General features: G+C 40.9%; 1 protein-coding gene across 7 annotated transcripts in view; it reads right to left on the bottom strand.

Annotated features, from left to right (window-relative positions):
- Window positions 1–17,320, bottom strand: part of DMD (dystrophin) — a 2,140,576-nt gene that overhangs the window by 693,492 nt on the left and 1,429,764 nt on the right. For all 7 annotated transcript variants that reach the window (XM_090061814.1, XM_090061802.1, XM_090061811.1 and 4 more), the window contains 2 exons: window positions 12,657–12,804; window positions 10,122–10,271 (listed from right to left, as the gene is read on the bottom strand). In XM_090061814.1, the coding sequence (XP_089917940.1) occupies window positions 10,122–10,271; window positions 12,657–12,804 (298 nt within the window). The remainder of the gene's footprint in view (window positions 1–10,121; window positions 10,272–12,656; window positions 12,805–17,320) is intronic.

Here is a 17,320-nt window from a genome sequence, read left to right as displayed (position 1 = left end):
GGCAATGATTTTTTTTGTTCTGTGTTTATGCCTAGCACGTTGAGGTCCTCGCTTATGGCAGGGGCTTCTAGGTGGTTGTGTTGATGGTATCATTATTAATTATTGCTACATGTAATATAATAGCAAGTGATAATACAAAGACTATTTTGCACGTTCCATGCATTTTATGCATATTAAATATAATGCAAAATAAATTGTCATTGTTTTTGTACAACAAAATACTCAGAAGATCATGGCGAGTGACTATTTAGATACTTTACAAACTGAAATGTGGACTCTGGGAAACAGTGCTGTTTAGGATACCTTTGGTACAGTGTTTTAAAATCAATAAACATTACATCATTTCAGAAGTGTGTTAACTGAAAGTGCCATCTTGTTAGAAAGTAATTCAAATGAACACATATACTCAAATAGTTGTATATATGATAAAGATCGGAAAGACTTACTAAGATTCCTCTGGTAGAAGAATTCTGTACATCCATAAAAGGAAAAAAACCAAATATTTTAAATCAGCTTATTTTCATTGTTACAAAAGATGCAAATAATTTAACCAAATAGAGATTTTGTTTTTGGGGTCCCCACCCCTCGTGCTAGGTTTCTTTATTCCTTTATATAGTTTGTCCCACAAGGAAGGGAAATATCTGTAAAGTAGAATACTGTAAAATCCTTCCTTAACTTCCGCCTAGCGACAGGGAGACCTGCTGTAATTTATGGAGTTTTATTCATTAGTAACCAGACTGAATAATATGAAATTTCAATATTTCAGAAACTGTACTATGCTCAGTTTTTTACAAGTATTGCTTGGCTTCCGTTACATTAATCATTTCTTTGTAGCATGTGTTTAAATGCTGTGTGGTCTATTTTATAAATGTAATGGAGTCTCATAAATATGAAACCATGCTTATGTACACAAAACATGGATTGGCATAGCGAGTTTCTCTATTTTTTTTCTTATTTATATTACAAGGTAATAAGGTTTTAATCAATATAATTCCTTGATTTCCAGAGTTAAAACATTACTTTTAACTGATATTTCGATACTTTTTCTTTAGAGGACTTGAAACTGCCTACATTTTGTATCTTTCCCAACTATTCAGTGGAGCTGGATTTGTTCCTTAAAGTCAATGACAGAAATTCATTTCACCTAAGAAACCCTGAGAAATAAGAAGGATCATGCTTCTAAGCTCTTTACTCACAATTAATAGCTCCTTATACCAGAAACAGTCACCCTGGCTGATTTTGTTTCCATACACTTTATAGAACAGGTTGTTACCTACTCATTTCGGTGCAGAGTAAGCAAAATATTTCCTCCCTTTTGAACCACCATTCCTCCCCATGTGATGAAAACAGGGCCTTAATCTGTCCATGCAACATGCCAATTGTTTAGTGTTCACGGATCTGTGCAGGCCGGCTCCTAGCAAAACTTTCCCCACAGATGACATCGTATGTGGGAAATATTAATCATCTATCTCTAAAATGTCCTGGAAACTGAGTCCGGTATGATCCTTCGGTTCTGAAGTGAAAGCCAATATGTTCTATAAGGAGGAGGGATCCTAATGCTCAAAAACAAAAGAGAACCTGAAAGAAAGATAGAAACCAGAATACAGTAACACTACTGCTGAGTTTGTATTACTGAAGGAAGTCAGACCTTTGTTTTATAAGGGGTTATTTTCTTAGCAACCTTATCTACTGGTCTTCCCATTTCTAAAGTTGGCTTTAAGCTGAGATCTTGATTTAATAACAGGAGTCCTCTGAGGATATACCATTTATAATTCCTAGACAACTTGTTTGGAAAATAAACCGCTTTCTGTTATGAGTGACCAACATATACCAATGTACTGAACTCTTATTAAGTGCTCTCTGGGCACATTTTATTTGTTTTTAACAAAAGTGAACATTCTGTGAAGATCTATGTTATTTTTTAAATCGTCTCCAGGTTGGCTGACGCACTGAGTTTCAAAAGCAACAGGAGTACAGATATTTTTAGCTGAACCAAGCTTTTCTCCAACTGTGAAGCTCTCTACTTCTATTCCAAAGAGTAATTTGGAAATTACCTTCACCTGAAAGATTTTAAACAGTAGGGCAATGCCCTGAATGAGAAGAATCCATCCCGCAATCCACAATAAGTGAGAGCTTTTTGTCCATCCTCCCAGATTCAGTAGTACTACGTCAAATTGCTTTTATACAGGAGGTTAAAAAGAACTTAAAAACTGAATTTTTCACCTTTGATATGGTACATTAGCCATATAGTCTTATTAATATTATTTTCCAATGTAGTTCCATTTTTCAGTTTTAATGTCTTTTTCAATATCTATTTTTCCAGGACATAATTCATGTCTATTTAAATTTGGTGTCATTGTCACCTTCCATTTAATGTCAACATGTTGTAAACATATGTTTTTCTTTAATTAAAGAAAGGAAAGGAACAATGTTACTACCACTTCGGGCAAGAATTTTTTCTGATTCCATGAACCTAATTTCTTTGGCATTTTAAAAACATATCAACGTATCACACAACTCTGTTTCCTACTACTGTTTGAATCCCAGATCTGAAAGACTCCATTGGGTCAAAACCAAAATAAGGATGGACTATTATACATGTTCAGTTCAGAAGTGGCCCAAGGTGGCAAAACGTCTCATAGGATTTTACCATTACTGAATCCAAGACTTGTTTCCAAATCAGCCTCAGCCACATGTGCTGATCGGGCACTGTCCTCACATGTCAAATCACACCCACAGCCTCAGCCTTGTGTGCTGGATCACACCAATGGTCCCAGCCCTGCATGACTCTGTTCCACAGGGTTTGGAAATTTGGCAGTGGAGGAGCAATGGCAGTGTTAATTGCCACCACTTCCCTATCTCCAAGTTTTCAAATCATAGGGAGCCCCGCAGACCAGAAGACATGGGCCCATACTATCTACAGAGCAGTTTCATTTTAATTAAAAAAAAAAAAAAAAAAAAAAAGTTTCATGACAATACTACTATCCCATATAAAATAGAGTAGGTTTTTTTCAACAAAAACCACCACTTCTACTGTTTGATGGTATTCTTAACCAAAAGGCAGGGTAGATAGGCACCTTTGCAGACTAAGATATACAGAGAGAGTATATAAGCTTTTGTGAACCCAAGTTCACTTACTTCAGACAGACAGTCAGTGAAGGTGTAGACTGAGGAGTCAATGGGTGAGAGACAGGCTGCGGGGGGGGAAGGGGGACACCCAAAGAGAGAAGGGGTGAATAGTGGAGAGGTACCTGGGGAGTCAGATGTCAAGCAGGTTTATAATGACTGTCTGTCTTGCATGCAGACCAGCCCAGCCTCTGGCTTCTTTACTTTTCATTCCATCCACCAAGAGCACCCACCAACTGCTGAAACTTCCTTAGCCTGACGAAGGGCTTTTGAACCTGAAAGCTTTCTTAATAATTGTTTTCCAACTATTTAAGTTGGTCTAATAAAAGATACCAGATTCACTCAAAGAACCTTGTCTGCCTATGTCCTTAGACCAACACGGCTACAACCTATACCCCCGTAACAAATTTTTAGGCTTTTTAGGAGAATTTTCAGAAATCAAGTCTAGGGAGGTGGACTCGCAGCTTAAGTTTTGCAGGTAAATTTTGCTTTAAAGACCAAGGTCTCCATTTCTTTTCTGTTTAAATGGTGTTTGTTCTTTACTGTCAAAGAAAAAAGACACAAATAAATGGATGTTACCTACAGGTACCTATTGTCTAGTTTGCTATTGATCTAACTCTATCACTACAGTGTCTGCAGGCCTATAAATTTTCTTATTTTTCCCTTTTGCCGAGTAGAGGACAGCATGATTTCCTTTTCCTGTTTTAGCTCTGGTACATCAGACCCATTATTGAAAACATATATATACACTATTATGAGCATAAATTTCTGTGATTAACTATCTCTAACAAAGCACAAAACTAAGAGTATAACACTAACTTTGGACAAGTCCAAAGACAAGAGTCCCCCAAGCCTGCAAAATATTGGTTGTGTCATAACTTTGCAACTGTATGCAGACACTAAGCTTTATTAATGGATAATAACTTCACTAGAAATGTGACTTTAACACAGGTAACCTACAAATAGTCACAGTACATGAACTATAACCTTGTTATGACTTTGCCTTCCTGCACTTTCTAGATCCATCTGCTTTTCTCTACACTTGATCAGCCAACCTAAGACGACCTATACTTTGCCTGGTGGTACTGAAAATGTTCACAAATTATAGCCATGTCACTTCACTCAAATTCTTTTGTTCATAGAGCACAACAAATTGATTTGCTCTGGCAGTAAACACTGAAATGGTGTCTTCAGTGTCTAGTAATTAGTTCTAATACCAGCAGACAAATTAAAAGGAAGCAAAACAAAATGTCTCCATCAGGCACTTATAATAACTTTCATAATACATATAGTGGATGTCTTGAAGACTAAGGTGGATAAATGAGGAGAATGCTGATTCTGGCACCCGGCTAACTCTTAGATAATCTAGCTCATCCCTCTTGGCTGACACCAGACCAAGAACAACATTAAATAGTAATAAACTCCTTCCAGCAAACCTCTGATTCCATGGTTCACTGTCCCCAGGCCTAATCTATCAATCCATTTACTGCACAGTAAAAGGTAAGAAACCCATTACAGATCTCTTACGTGCCCTGGCAGGTGGTATATGACAAGACCTGAATTCATCACAAACTCCAATGTCTAGTATCCCTTTTCTATGCTCTGAAGCACCAGGTGTCCAGCTTACCTGGACACAACAGCAGAAGTTTAGTTATTAGATTCTTTGAGCTATAAAAATAAACTAAAAATTACTGATGTGAAAGCATAAAAACTGACAGAACAAGTCATTCTCTATATTATTAAGACCATTCATAAAGATAGCACTGTTATTTTCATTTTTACACAAAATATTGGCTTAGGGGAAAGTGTAATAGAAACTGGGCTAGAATTTATAACTCACACTTTTAAATATGGCTTTTAATCTTTGTTCTTCATTTAAACTCTGTCTAACATAGTAGCAAATTAAGAACCACTATTTAGAACAATGACCAAAGAAATGTCATTTTTTAATTATTGCTATTCCAAGGGAAGAAACATTTTTCAAATATCTGTTCTCAAGGTCATCAGCATATGATTTAAACACCTAAAAGTAAAGACAAAAAGCTTCTTTTATGTGACTGCAATTCCTTTCCTACTCGATTTCTTTTCTAGGCTTATTTTCGTTGCTGCAGGGCAATGATTTCTGAATACAAAGAGGGTTTGAACAGGACTTATTTTAAGTATGTCACCCTGAAGGTCAAGAATCACAGATGATGTTTCCCTCACCATTATCACTCAGATCAAGATAAACAGAAGTCCAGCATAACCCTACAAAACAGCAGGCATCATCTCAGATGGTGTAGTTTCTATAGTTCCACTGAGGTCCATGAAATAACTCCAGTTTATGATTTGTTACATTTTATGTTACAGTTAAACATCATCATCTTGCATTTCTTAATATTTCCTGAAGCATTATCATCCTGTGAGATAAAATAAGCAGGAGGGTGCAGATTACTAAAGGCCAGATCCTATTCCACCTGTGACATACAAGTGGTATTTTGTGTGTAATACAAACTATTCCACCCTGATCAATTCCCTGGAAAAACTATTAACACAGAAGTTGGGGTGGGTGCTCCTCCACTTCACTTTTTGTTACTTAATCTTAAATCTAAGTGAAGGCACAGTAGAAAAACTGCATTAACTGTTTTTCATGGATTTGATCAGGGTGGAACAGGATTACATTTAGAGACTTAAACTTAGGGTGGAGACAGACGTTGTCTGATGTCTCAATTGTGATGCCATAAAATTTTTTTATCGCAGCACAAATGCTGAGCAAGCAGAATGCTGATACCCTTGTATGACATGTAAGGAAAAATCAGTGACGTGACAAGATGGTAACAGACGCTATTGCTTTATTGCACTGGACATCTATTACCTCTTCAGCTGCTTTTACTCTCTGACCACCCCAGGCAGGTGCTCACAGGGCTTGAAGACCCTTCTAGCTTTCTCTATTTACAAAAAGGCACCCCATGAATCTTGGGGTGTTCCTCTATAAGCAGGGAAATCAGGGTTCCCCACTCAGCCAGATGCATCTCCTGTGATCGCAGGGGCGTGTACCTGGTGGGGCAGGTAAAAGCCCCCCTTTCCCAACCGAGTCAGACTCATCCTCAGTAGTCATGGAGGATGGGTCTGGCCAAGTGGGGAAAGTAGAGAGATCACATTGTTCCTTGTCCTGCATCATCAAGGGCAATGTGAATTTTGCCCAATGAAGTGCATCAGCTGCGCCATGACAGATCACAGCACAACTGAGCCTCTTCATTTCAGTGACATTATTTCTAGACTTAGACATCTTCTAAGCAGAATGGAATCCAAGTGCAAGTGTTCATACATAACACACATAACAACCTGCTGGAAACAATGGGCTGGACTGCAAGTTCATAAAGAAAAAAAACTTGGAAGGGGCCCAGGACAGGCATACCCCACAAGGATCTCATTGTAAAGATCTCTGCACTTTGTCCTAGCAAAAAAGAGTAAGGGGTGCTCCTTCCACAAAACAGAAAGCTGCAGAACTTATACTTCAGATGCTGCAAATACAAGATTATCCCTGAACACATACTGTTTTCTGGCCCTAGCTGCCTCATGTTCTTTTTTTCCCCCCTTGATTCTTCTATGCAGTGGCACAGGGAGCTCACTGAGTGCCTGAAGTGGGGAGGTAGGATGCAGAGGGAGAAATAGTAGTGAGAGTATGCCAACCACAATAGACCAGGGAATGGGGAGGGAAGCAGCACCATTCTGCCTACCTCATTCGCACCCCCCGAACCCCAAAATACATTGCTTGATGCAGTGCTTCACTTGGCGCAGGACTGCCTATGCATGGCAAAGACTCCTGGCAGGGGTTATCCTGGCATCACCTCTTGGTTGGCACCCAGCATGGGTGCTCCCCTCTCCCCATTCTAGTTATGCTGTTGCTTCCAAGGAGGATCCATGCAACTGTATTCTTCTTTAGTGACAGGGCAGGCAGTTCTCAACTGCAGGACATACCCCTTTAGGTTTAAAGGCAAAGGACATGGCACAGTTGAAGTAACTGAAGCTCTCATTCCTCAGCAAAATAGAAGGGGTTTCTTATTTTACATCCCCTGATCCTAAAAAAAGTGAGCCTGTTATCACCAGCTATAACATACTATGTGAAAAAAAGAAAAGGAAAGAATTGATGCTCCTTTCAGATTATAAAAGAGTGAGCAAAAGAAAGATTTTGTAAAGCCTCCTATACACGCTTCCTGGCAAGCGTGATCAAAAGTGGCACTCAGGCTAAGCAAAAAGGATCTATTGCTGTTTTCTTATTTATCCGATATCCCAAGACAGACCACTAAAACAATACAGCATTTCCTAATGCATAAAGCATGTCTCTATTTGAGCTGCAGTACAAATTTGAAGCTAAGATCAAGTTGGTTAAAAAGGTCCACAAATTCCTTCAAACTCCTTCAAGTGTACCTTTCAAGTGAACTAGATAATGATTTTAACAAAAGTGTAACCATTTTGCAAATTTTTATGTGTAAGCAATTAAAACTAAGCACTTTTGACTGAAAACTTAATTTTGTAATTGTATTCTATTTACTTTCAAGTATGTTCAACTGACATGGTGTAAATGAATGTGTAGAAAAACTGACATGAAAAAATGGACCACAGGATAATGAAAATAGCTGCAGAGCCAAGAAATTCTACAAGTATTGAAGTGCTAACAAATCAGCTGCTTAATCTACTACAATGGTTGTCTTTATATGGTATATATTTTGGGAGGCTCTTAAGGACAGTAAATTCCAAGCCTAAAAAGTCCTGCCTAATACATTATTTAATCTAGTCTACAGCTTTTCCAGGCACTTCTGTTTATATGCAGTGGTTTTACAAATTGCACAGAAGTGGTGTTCCTTGCTCCTTAACAAGAGTTTAAAAACCGTAATATATTACATAAGTGCTCATAGTTATCCAGTTTACCCTAGCAGTGACAGTAAGAGAACTAGAATTTTTCTGTGTTAAAAACTACAGAACAAAAGGAATATAGAAGAAATATTCTACTCAAGAAGTCTCAAGATGCAAAAATGTATCAATGACAGATTATATTCAGAGATTAATTTAGAAAATAGTTTTCTTTTAAATGGATTTTAAAAAAATCCCAATAACGGAAGAAGAAAATATATTTTTAGGAAAAAAGTATCTTTTAAATTTTCAAATTATAGCGAACATTTTCCATCATCATTGCCCAAGTATAGGCACATAAATCCATATTTCAGTGTGTAAAAATAAATAGCCTGATTATCAAAGGTGCTGAACTCCTGTATCTAAAATCGATTTCAGAGAGCCTATTTTTGGAGAAAGATGCATCTAGTTATGTGCCTAAATGGTGATTTATATCCCAATTCTAGAGTTCTAGTTTTGCAAATGTTGATCAACGTTATTGCCCCTTTTAGCCTGAGCAGTTAACCAATATTCTAGGCCTTCTTAAGTTGTCTCTGCAAAAAGGAGAAGTTGTGATAACGATGAGTCATTTCTTTGATGCAATTCTCTTTATTTACAGAAAAATGTAGGCAAACTCTGTTGCTCTGCATTGGAGAAAGAGCAGTAGGAAGAAGTTTCTTCTTTAAAAGGCATGTTGGGCAACTTAGCGAGTCTCCTGGTCCAAAGGACTACATTTCTTGGTATCTTCCTGAGATGAAGCATCCTTATGAGACTAAGCATCATTCCTCGGCATCCTCTTGAGGCTACTACTTCTTACTGTCTGTTTACTTTTTCCCTGCTTTCTAATTTATTTTCTTAATACATATACAAAGCCACACAGCTGAAATTAAATATGCGTCTCAGTTTCTGAATTTATGATCAGTCCCCAGTAAAATGTCTCAGACCACATGGCTTAATTTATAATGCAGCCTTGCCATGCTGGCCCATAGCTCAGGTGGTAGCTTGTTTTTCAAGTTATCACTGAAAAAATAAGAATTCAACCCATTCTTTATTTAGCATGAAAGAAGAGTGTGCATCTATAGACTTCTACTAAGTCTGCAATTGATGGCCACTATTAAAATCTTCCGTCACTGTAAATACTTCTTGAACATTGGCAGTAATTTAGAAGAATCATTAAAGCCCCAGAAGATACTGTGGACTCACAGTAGCAATAACAACCACAAAACAGGTGAAACTTGGGAATAAATCCCTTAGTAACACTGGATAATTGAAGAGGTTGGATAAGCCTATGGAGATTTCCTACACTTCTGGGCTTTGCTGGCTGTCACAGAGAGTCAGGAAGAAATTTCTTCCCTCTCCTGTGACTACATATATCGGCGGAAGGGGGAGTTGCTTTCCTCAGAAGCACTGTGTGTTGGCTGCACCAAGGCTGCAGATTTTGACTGGGGTGTGCCAATGCTCCTGCTAGGACTAAAACCTGGAGGATCCCTGCTAGAAGGTCTTGCGCCTCTGCTCAGAGTCAGACCAGTCACCATTTGGGGTCAGGAAAGAATCTGAATTTTACACCATGACAAGAGTGGTACAGATTGTGAGGGCTTTTTAATTTTTATTAACACCCTTTGTATATTTTAATCCACGCTTGTAACAGATGGACATTGGTCGTCATTGTCCCTCTGTTTTACTTGTACCAAGTTATGGTGCTGCACTTCGTGGTTGTGGGGAAGTGGGTGCCTATTTTACCAATAGTTTACATAAGGATTTGCTTAGGATTGTTTGGATAGGGATGATCCTGACTCAGGCAGATAATTGGACAAAATGACCTCTAGAGGCCCCTGCCAGCCCTAGTTTTCTATGATTCTGTATTTTAGAACAGCAGATCACTTAATTTAGGTACCTGAATATAGATGTAGAACTAACTTCAGGCACCCATTAAAAAAAAAGAAGAAATCAGACAACTATGTTATTGCATTACTTTGAAACTCTGAGTAACATTTGTGAATGCTTTATGATACTCAAGCATATAAAAACACAGAGAACCAAGCACGTTCATCCAGAGAAAGAGAATGCAAGGTGCAAAATATGCAAGAGTCAGATGCCATAATATTATTATTAATATGTCTAACCTTTATCCAGTGATGGTTAACGTCTTTCAGTCTATTCTCAAGTTTATGCTTTTCTTCTGGGTTCAGCAATGCACTTCTAAGTACTGCTCCTCCAGTTTCATTTAATTTTTTCAATATTCCCTTACGTAGAGGCAGCTCTTCAACTCTGAACTGAAACAGACAAATGCAACATTTAAAATGAACTGTGGGAGAATTTTCTACTCTCTTAACTTCTTCTTTTAATTTTAATCAATTACTCCATCAGTCAAAGTGACTAAATTCTGGCTTTAGTTTAGTACAGAATAGCTATGAGCTTTAAAAGCTCAGACAGCCACAAATGTTGACTACATTATGCAGATATATCCTGGACAAAGAAAGCCTCACACTAGAAGGCCAACAGAAGGAGTTTTCTCGGAGAGAAATAAAAAGTTTCACTGATAATATAATGAATCCCAGTGTTGGCCACCAAATGATTTAGAAATATATATTTACTCTGCCTTTTGTTAGTGTGAATTTTAAGTCCCATGGAAGGGGTTCCAGATCTTGTGTAGTGTTGAACACCCTGATCTACCTCATAAACAGTATTATTCATAAGACTGCTATGTAAATTAGAGGAGGACAGTAATATAAGCTACATCCTGCCTACTATGCCTGTTTCTTCATAACTGATGTCCAAGGCTGTCCAGCTGCTGGCCCTTGGGCTGCAAGTGGCCTCCAAAGGATTAATTTATGGCTCCCAGGCACCCACCCAGCTGCCTTTTCCCCTCCCCCACAGCTTTGGCTGCAGCAGCATCTGGGTTCTCTGGGTTTCCCCACCCTCTTGCAGCTTCCACTTCCTGACCCCATGCATGGGGGTTCGGTGCAGTGCAGACTATGGTGCTAGGAAAACCCATGGCCCAAGGCACTCTTGCAGGCATGGTGCAGCGGGGAAGCCCATGACTAGGAAGCTGAGGGTGCAGCAGAGTGGGAGGGCGGAAGTCTGCATGGCATGCAGCCCAGTGGGGGACAGCAGTTCAAGCTGATGCGTCTCTCAGGTTTTAAAAAGTTGGGTAACCTTGAATCTAAATTTAGATATTCTCAACCTTAAATCTATCTATTCTCCCTCTTACACATAATTATTTCAAATTTGTGGTCTTGATATCAAGTAAGTAAAGATTATATAATAAGAAGTCAAACTTCTTTAGCTATCATTTCCTTTTCCTGATTAGCCTTAGAAGGGCAGTGCAGAGCTTAAATTAGTTGTTACACTATTAGGGTTGTAGTGGTCATTAAACCCCCACCCCCGTGTGTGGTCATTAAAAAACCACCCCCGCAAAAAACAACAACCACCTACAAACAAAAAAAAAAATACCCAAAACAAATCTGATGTGTCATCATGTGACAGAGATATTAAGAAAAAAATAACAATGATTTTGACCCATATTTCAGGGAGGAAAGCAGGACTATCTCATACATTAATATATTTTAGGTTAAGAAAGCATACATCTGCATAGACCCTTAAAAGTGCATTCTCCTTCTCAGATCCAGCATGAACCCAACAGCTATTAACATTAGCAACTTTATACTTCAGGGCTCCATAGTTCTACCAATGACATAACAGAGGTCAGAGGAGCTATACAGCAGAACAGAGAAGAACAGAAATTGTATAATGTTCTGGCATTTCCTTTAGCACTTGTAATCCCACAGGACAGATTGTTTATCTGTGAAGCAGCAAGTATATTTCATGCGCGATATAGGTGGTATTATAATTATTATTATTTTATGCCCTAGGAGCTGAAAGAAGTTGCCTTTCTAAGTTTGTTATGTGCTCTTGATGTCTTGGACACCCATGTAAGAGTATCTGCATGCTTTTGTGATGAGCATATTGGTTAGACGCATTTTATTAAACCTTGTTATACAACTGTTATTCACAATTCCATATTTTGTAAACATTTAAATACCTACGAAATTAGGGTAATTACAGTGCTATGAATTGGCTGAGAACCAGCTATTTCCTGCAAATCTGAAAGTGTTTGCACACATGCTTTACAAAACTTAGCAATTCAGTTGCGGGGAGAGGTATCTTGGAATTTTGCCTCAAGTTTGAGATTGAAAAGATCATCACGTCTCAGATCTACTCTACACATTTTTTTTTCCCCACTTCCTTAGGAATTTTGGTCAAGGCTGTGATTTATTTATTCATATAATTATACAAGTACAATCTCCAAAACAGGATGCTCTTGTAACATTTTAAAGACGTCATACAGCTCAGCGCTTTAAGTGGTACACGGTGGAATTGTACTACCTTAATGACACTGGCTTCAAGGTGACACAATTGAAGAGGCAACAACTATTTCTTACAAGATGTTTTCAGTTACTGTGTTGCATCTAATTTTAATCTGGTCAGTACAATTCCACTGTCTGTGCTTTAAAAACTTCAGATTTGGTTTGCCTACTAGAATGCAGAAGAGGAGCAGAAATCTACTTAACAGGAAGAAATATGACAACAACAATTCAATTTGTTTTGTCTACCGAACAAACAAATTAACACCAAAACTAACATTCAAAATACACTACCTTCACTTTTTCAAGAGAGTCTTTTAACTGCTCTTCATTTCCTGGTTCAGAAGGAATACCAGCAACTCTGTCTGCTTCCTCTAACCATAAACCGAACTCATTTAAGCCTTCTTGCAATTCTGACAGAATGTTCTTTTCTTCTTCTAGCCTGCAACAGGAAGAAGAACGCGTTACATGTTTACAGGGGAAAATTGTTTAATGTGCTGTTATTGGTCATGTGCAATATTTAATGTTAAATACATAAACAAATACAAGAAAAATGATAAACATTATTTGCCATCAACATTCATTCTTTAAAAAGGAAAGCACAATAGTATTCTTTACTTCAGAACTGATCAGGCCAGAAAAAAATGTCCAAAGAGGAATATCAAATACATTCTGAAAATAAAGACTAAAAATAACCCCAAGATGTAAACGCTTAAGAACTCTAGTTGAAAACAAACATTGTTCTCGCTCTTCTTTATATATACTGGCTGTAAAGTTATCAAGTAAGTATTCAGCAATTGTTGCCTTCTCTGCTTGTCTCCTTCCTGTGTGGGGGTCTCCAGAGGCATACAGTCACCACTTCTGTCTTGAAGCCCCTTGATGCTAAAATACAGATAAAAGTGCTATGTGCTCTTCAAGATAGTAAGGCTCATGGTTTATCCAAAATTAGCACACTGTCCTTTGTCTGAAGCCAGACTCTTCTGCCCCAAGCTACTGTATTTCTGAAATCCTCTAAGCCTCTCAAATGCTACAGAACCTTGCTCTCTATTCCTACTGTGCTGCAGGAAATAAAGAACAGAGACTCACCCATCATACATTTATTTCTACTGACCGGTTTCTACTAATTTCCGTATTCAAAAATAATGTCTTTTGTAAGTATAAGGGTGAAAGGGCTAAGTAGAAAATTACCATTCCCATCAACCAATTGACCAATGGTCCTACAATATGTATAAACACACAAGTGCCCTTCTTATGGCTAGTAAGGGGAAGAACACAAACAACTCTGTGGAAAAACCTTAGTAAGGGTCTTGTTACACAGTAAGTTTAGGTAACTTCTGAAGCTCTTAACCCCTGGACTGGCTGCACGTTAGCACCTTTCAAGTGACTTAAACGCTTGTTATTTAACTTAAAGTTACATCACTTCAGGGCAGGATTAGCTCTAATCAACCTAATTTTATTCCTCTTCCATTAATTACTGCGTTGCCAACTCTCACAGCTACTCCACCCACCTCCAGGATGCCAGGATGCTGTGGCCTCTCGACTTAAGGTGAGCTGGGGCACAGTGGGGCTGGGCAAAGTGCCTTGTCTCCTGGGGATGTCAAGCAGAATGAGTACCACAGCCCCAGAGCAGCTGGCAGCCAGAGTGCTTTCTGCTTCCATGGGACAGTGGCATGAGGGGCAGATGCCACTTGTGCTATAGAGAAAAAAGGATCAGACTTCTAAGTGATCAGGTAGAGCCAGCCAGCTTGCAGCCCAACCAGATGGCAGCCCAGCCAGTAGGGTGTGGGGTGATGGGCACTGACTGAGCTCCAAAGAAAAAAAAGGATCAGGCCCCTCAGAGTGAGCTCCGTGACTGCAGCCCTAGAGCTCTCTCGTCCTGTTGAAACTCATGCAGTGGATCCACATTGAGAGTGGGGCCACTGGGCTTAAGTCCTGAAAGCCCTTCTCTCAGCACAGAGCTGCTACAGACTAGACTAGAAAGCCCTGGAGAAGCTGCTTGGTATCATAGCTGCAACAGCTCTGCACTGAGAGCAGGGCTGCCAGGGCTTAAGCCCAACAGCTCTGCTCACAGCGCAGAGACGCTGTGCCAGTTTCAGTGAGCTGCTTCCCTGGGTCTCTGCTTGCTGCAACTGACACGGTGGTCAACCTGCTCTTTGCCTGGCAGGAGCAATGAGTGGGTCCTGCTCCTAGTCCTGCCCTTGCTCACCAAGTCTCTAGCAGAAAGTCATAGCTGTGCAGGTGAAGGACAGTCAGAATAGGTTTTTTTCCTTACTGTGTGACTGCTCCACTAAGCCGATTAACATTTGTCCAGCTTACAGCATGAGGTCTAACAAGGCCCTCAGTAATGTCACTCTGGAACAAGGGTATCAATGTGGCAAAACAGAAGCAGCAGGAGCTCAATGGATTGGCATAAGGAAAAAAACTGTGACTGGTGGATGTTTCAAATAGAGGGCCTTGTTATACCTGACACCAAGCCACACAATTTTTGACGGGTGTTAGTGCTAGCTCGAGTTTGGAGCAGTCACAAATTCAGGTCAGCAGGGGTCTGAAGAGCTGAAAAGTAAGAACCCCCCTTCCCATTCTAGCCTCCCTCCAGGAGCTTCCCCTCTGGCCCTTGGTGTTCCCCCTGCCTCCAGCAAATTATTTACTTGTGGTTGCCTGTGCTATTTGTTTCAGGGGAGCAGGCAGGGAAGGGTTAACTTGCCTGCCCAGGTATCACTGTTGCTGGGCTGCTGCTCTTTTGGTCCAAGATCCTTGTTGCACGGTAATTCTGGGCAGCTCCTGGAGCTCTTAATTCCTGGATTATCCACACATTAACACCTTATGCACTCATTATGCAGCTCAAAGGGGAGGATTATCTCTGATCCATACAACCCAGCTCCTGTTTCATTAAGGTGTGGCCACTCCACACATGCGCTGTCCAATTTGATGTCCCAGGATCTCTCACACTCCCACCCACCAGTCCTCTATTGGCAACTCACAGCTACAGTTTCTAGTCTAGCCCATGCTCACCAGGCTCCTAGTGACAAATCACAGCTGGGCAGGTGGGAGACAGTCAGAGAAGGTGTCTACATTAAGGGGGTGTAACATTGGGATTCCATGGGGTGGCCATGACACCCACAGTGGCTCTGTGACCATGCCCTGCTCCACCCCTAGGGTGCCTTCCTATCTTACCTGCCATGCCTTGATGGTAATATAAATAAATATAAAGGCAGGGTACCCATGGACCTTTCCTAGGCCCCAGTCACACAGGTCCCAGGCCCCTGGCTGGGCCTCTGTAGTTCACTGTACCCAGCTGGGCACCCAAAGCCTTATGGACTAATTGAATAGCACCAAATGTCCCTTTACTGCACCCCATTTCTCATGGGTGTTACTAGTATGCTATCCTTCTGTTGGGACCTCTTCAGCCTCTGCCCCTTTATTGTAGCTCAGCATTCTAGTGTAGGCCCACTGAATAGGACATGGCTTTGAGACTCTAGGTTCACCTATCCCTTCAAGTCACTGTCATGGAAATTTTTGAGTATGTGCTGCCAGTACAGAAGAGGTTAAACTGACATGCGCGGTTTGAAGCTGTGAGTGGAAATTTCCAAGGCTCACCCAGTCCTTGCCCCCTGGGTGACCTGCGGAGCTGTCAATCATTGCTGACCTACTTTCCCCACAGACGCATGCTCAGACTGTGTCAGCTCCTGACTGAGAGCATGCTCAGTCAGAACCTGACATGAGGAAATCGGACTAGAAATTTCTCTGCGGAGAGCATGTTGATTGGCTACCAAATTGATATAAAAGTTCTGTGAGCCCCTCCCTCGGGGTGGTGTGTGTGGGGAGATCGCGTGGACTGGAGACAGAGGCTGCTGCTGCAGGGACTGTCTCTCAGTCAGGCTCTTAGGCCTATTGATCTCTTCCCTCACTCGGCTTTCATGCTGCTTACGGCGATCCTATTGCGATTTTGTATTCTCGGCTTCTGATTTACCTCGGTATTGACTAACGGCTTACGATTTCGGATCACCCTCTGGACTTTGTTTAACCCGGTTCTGGATCATTGACCTCGGCTTTCTTCACCACCTACGACTCTGTTCATCCCTCCAACTGACGTCTCCGCTGCTTCATCTTCTGGCTTCTGACCTCGGCTTTCTCATACGACCACCCGATTGTCCATTGCTGTGGACTGGCGTCACGCGGTTCATCATCGCCGTGTTACAGTTCGTTTTTGTTGTTTGTGATCCCCATTTATGAGCTGTTGACCAGCCCTGGGACTAGGTCTTCGGACTGAACCTCGTGGGCCAACAGACCCCTTTGTTGTTAACTGTTTGTTTGTGTTTCAAAACTGTAACTGAAGACCTTTCTGCCTACGCCTGAAGCGTAAGTCAAATAAATTCACCTGTTCTTTCTCAATCCACTCCGAGTCCCTAACTCCAGACTCTACGCCGCTAATCCCACCTGTCCATATCTAATTGCCACCCCGGCCCACCGTGACCTTGGGGCCCGATCCTTCGGTTTTCCCCGACAGTCACCAAGCCCCTAGTTCCTCTATACTGGGCCCCTTGCCCCTGTTCAGCTGTGCCCCTCTAGTGCTGGTCCCCTGTGCATCTGAGCCTTGCTGGTGCAGGGCCCCTGGCCCCTGTGCACATGCCACTCTGCACTCAGTAAGTGTTCAAGCCCTGAGCTTGCCCCCGGCAGGGCTCAAGGCAATCAAATACTCCTCTGGATACTAATGAGGCCTCCACCTCCCTATAGCTTCACCCACAAACCACTGGTTAAACAACAGCGTAAATCATAAGCCCCTGGGCTATAACATAAAAAACCATGGAGACCATGCTCTGCCTGTTTAAGCAGCAAACTTCCCCCTAGGATAGCATGCCTTCTAGCCCTGGGTACCTTGCAGGCTCCCGGAGCCTTGTAAGCAACAATGAAGGCAACCAAATGTCTCTAGGCAGCAATCTAAGGCAGGGACTCCTCCT

Source organism: Crocodylus siamensis, chromosome 1 (genome assembly GCF_052110815.1).
Source record: "Crocodylus siamensis isolate JL-2025a chromosome 1, ASM5211081v1, whole genome shotgun sequence".
NCBI lineage: Eukaryota > Metazoa > Chordata > Crocodylia > Crocodylidae > Crocodylus > Crocodylus siamensis.
The sequence above is the reverse complement of the archived record's forward strand: the minus strand, read 5'-3'. Positions and strand labels throughout refer to the sequence as shown.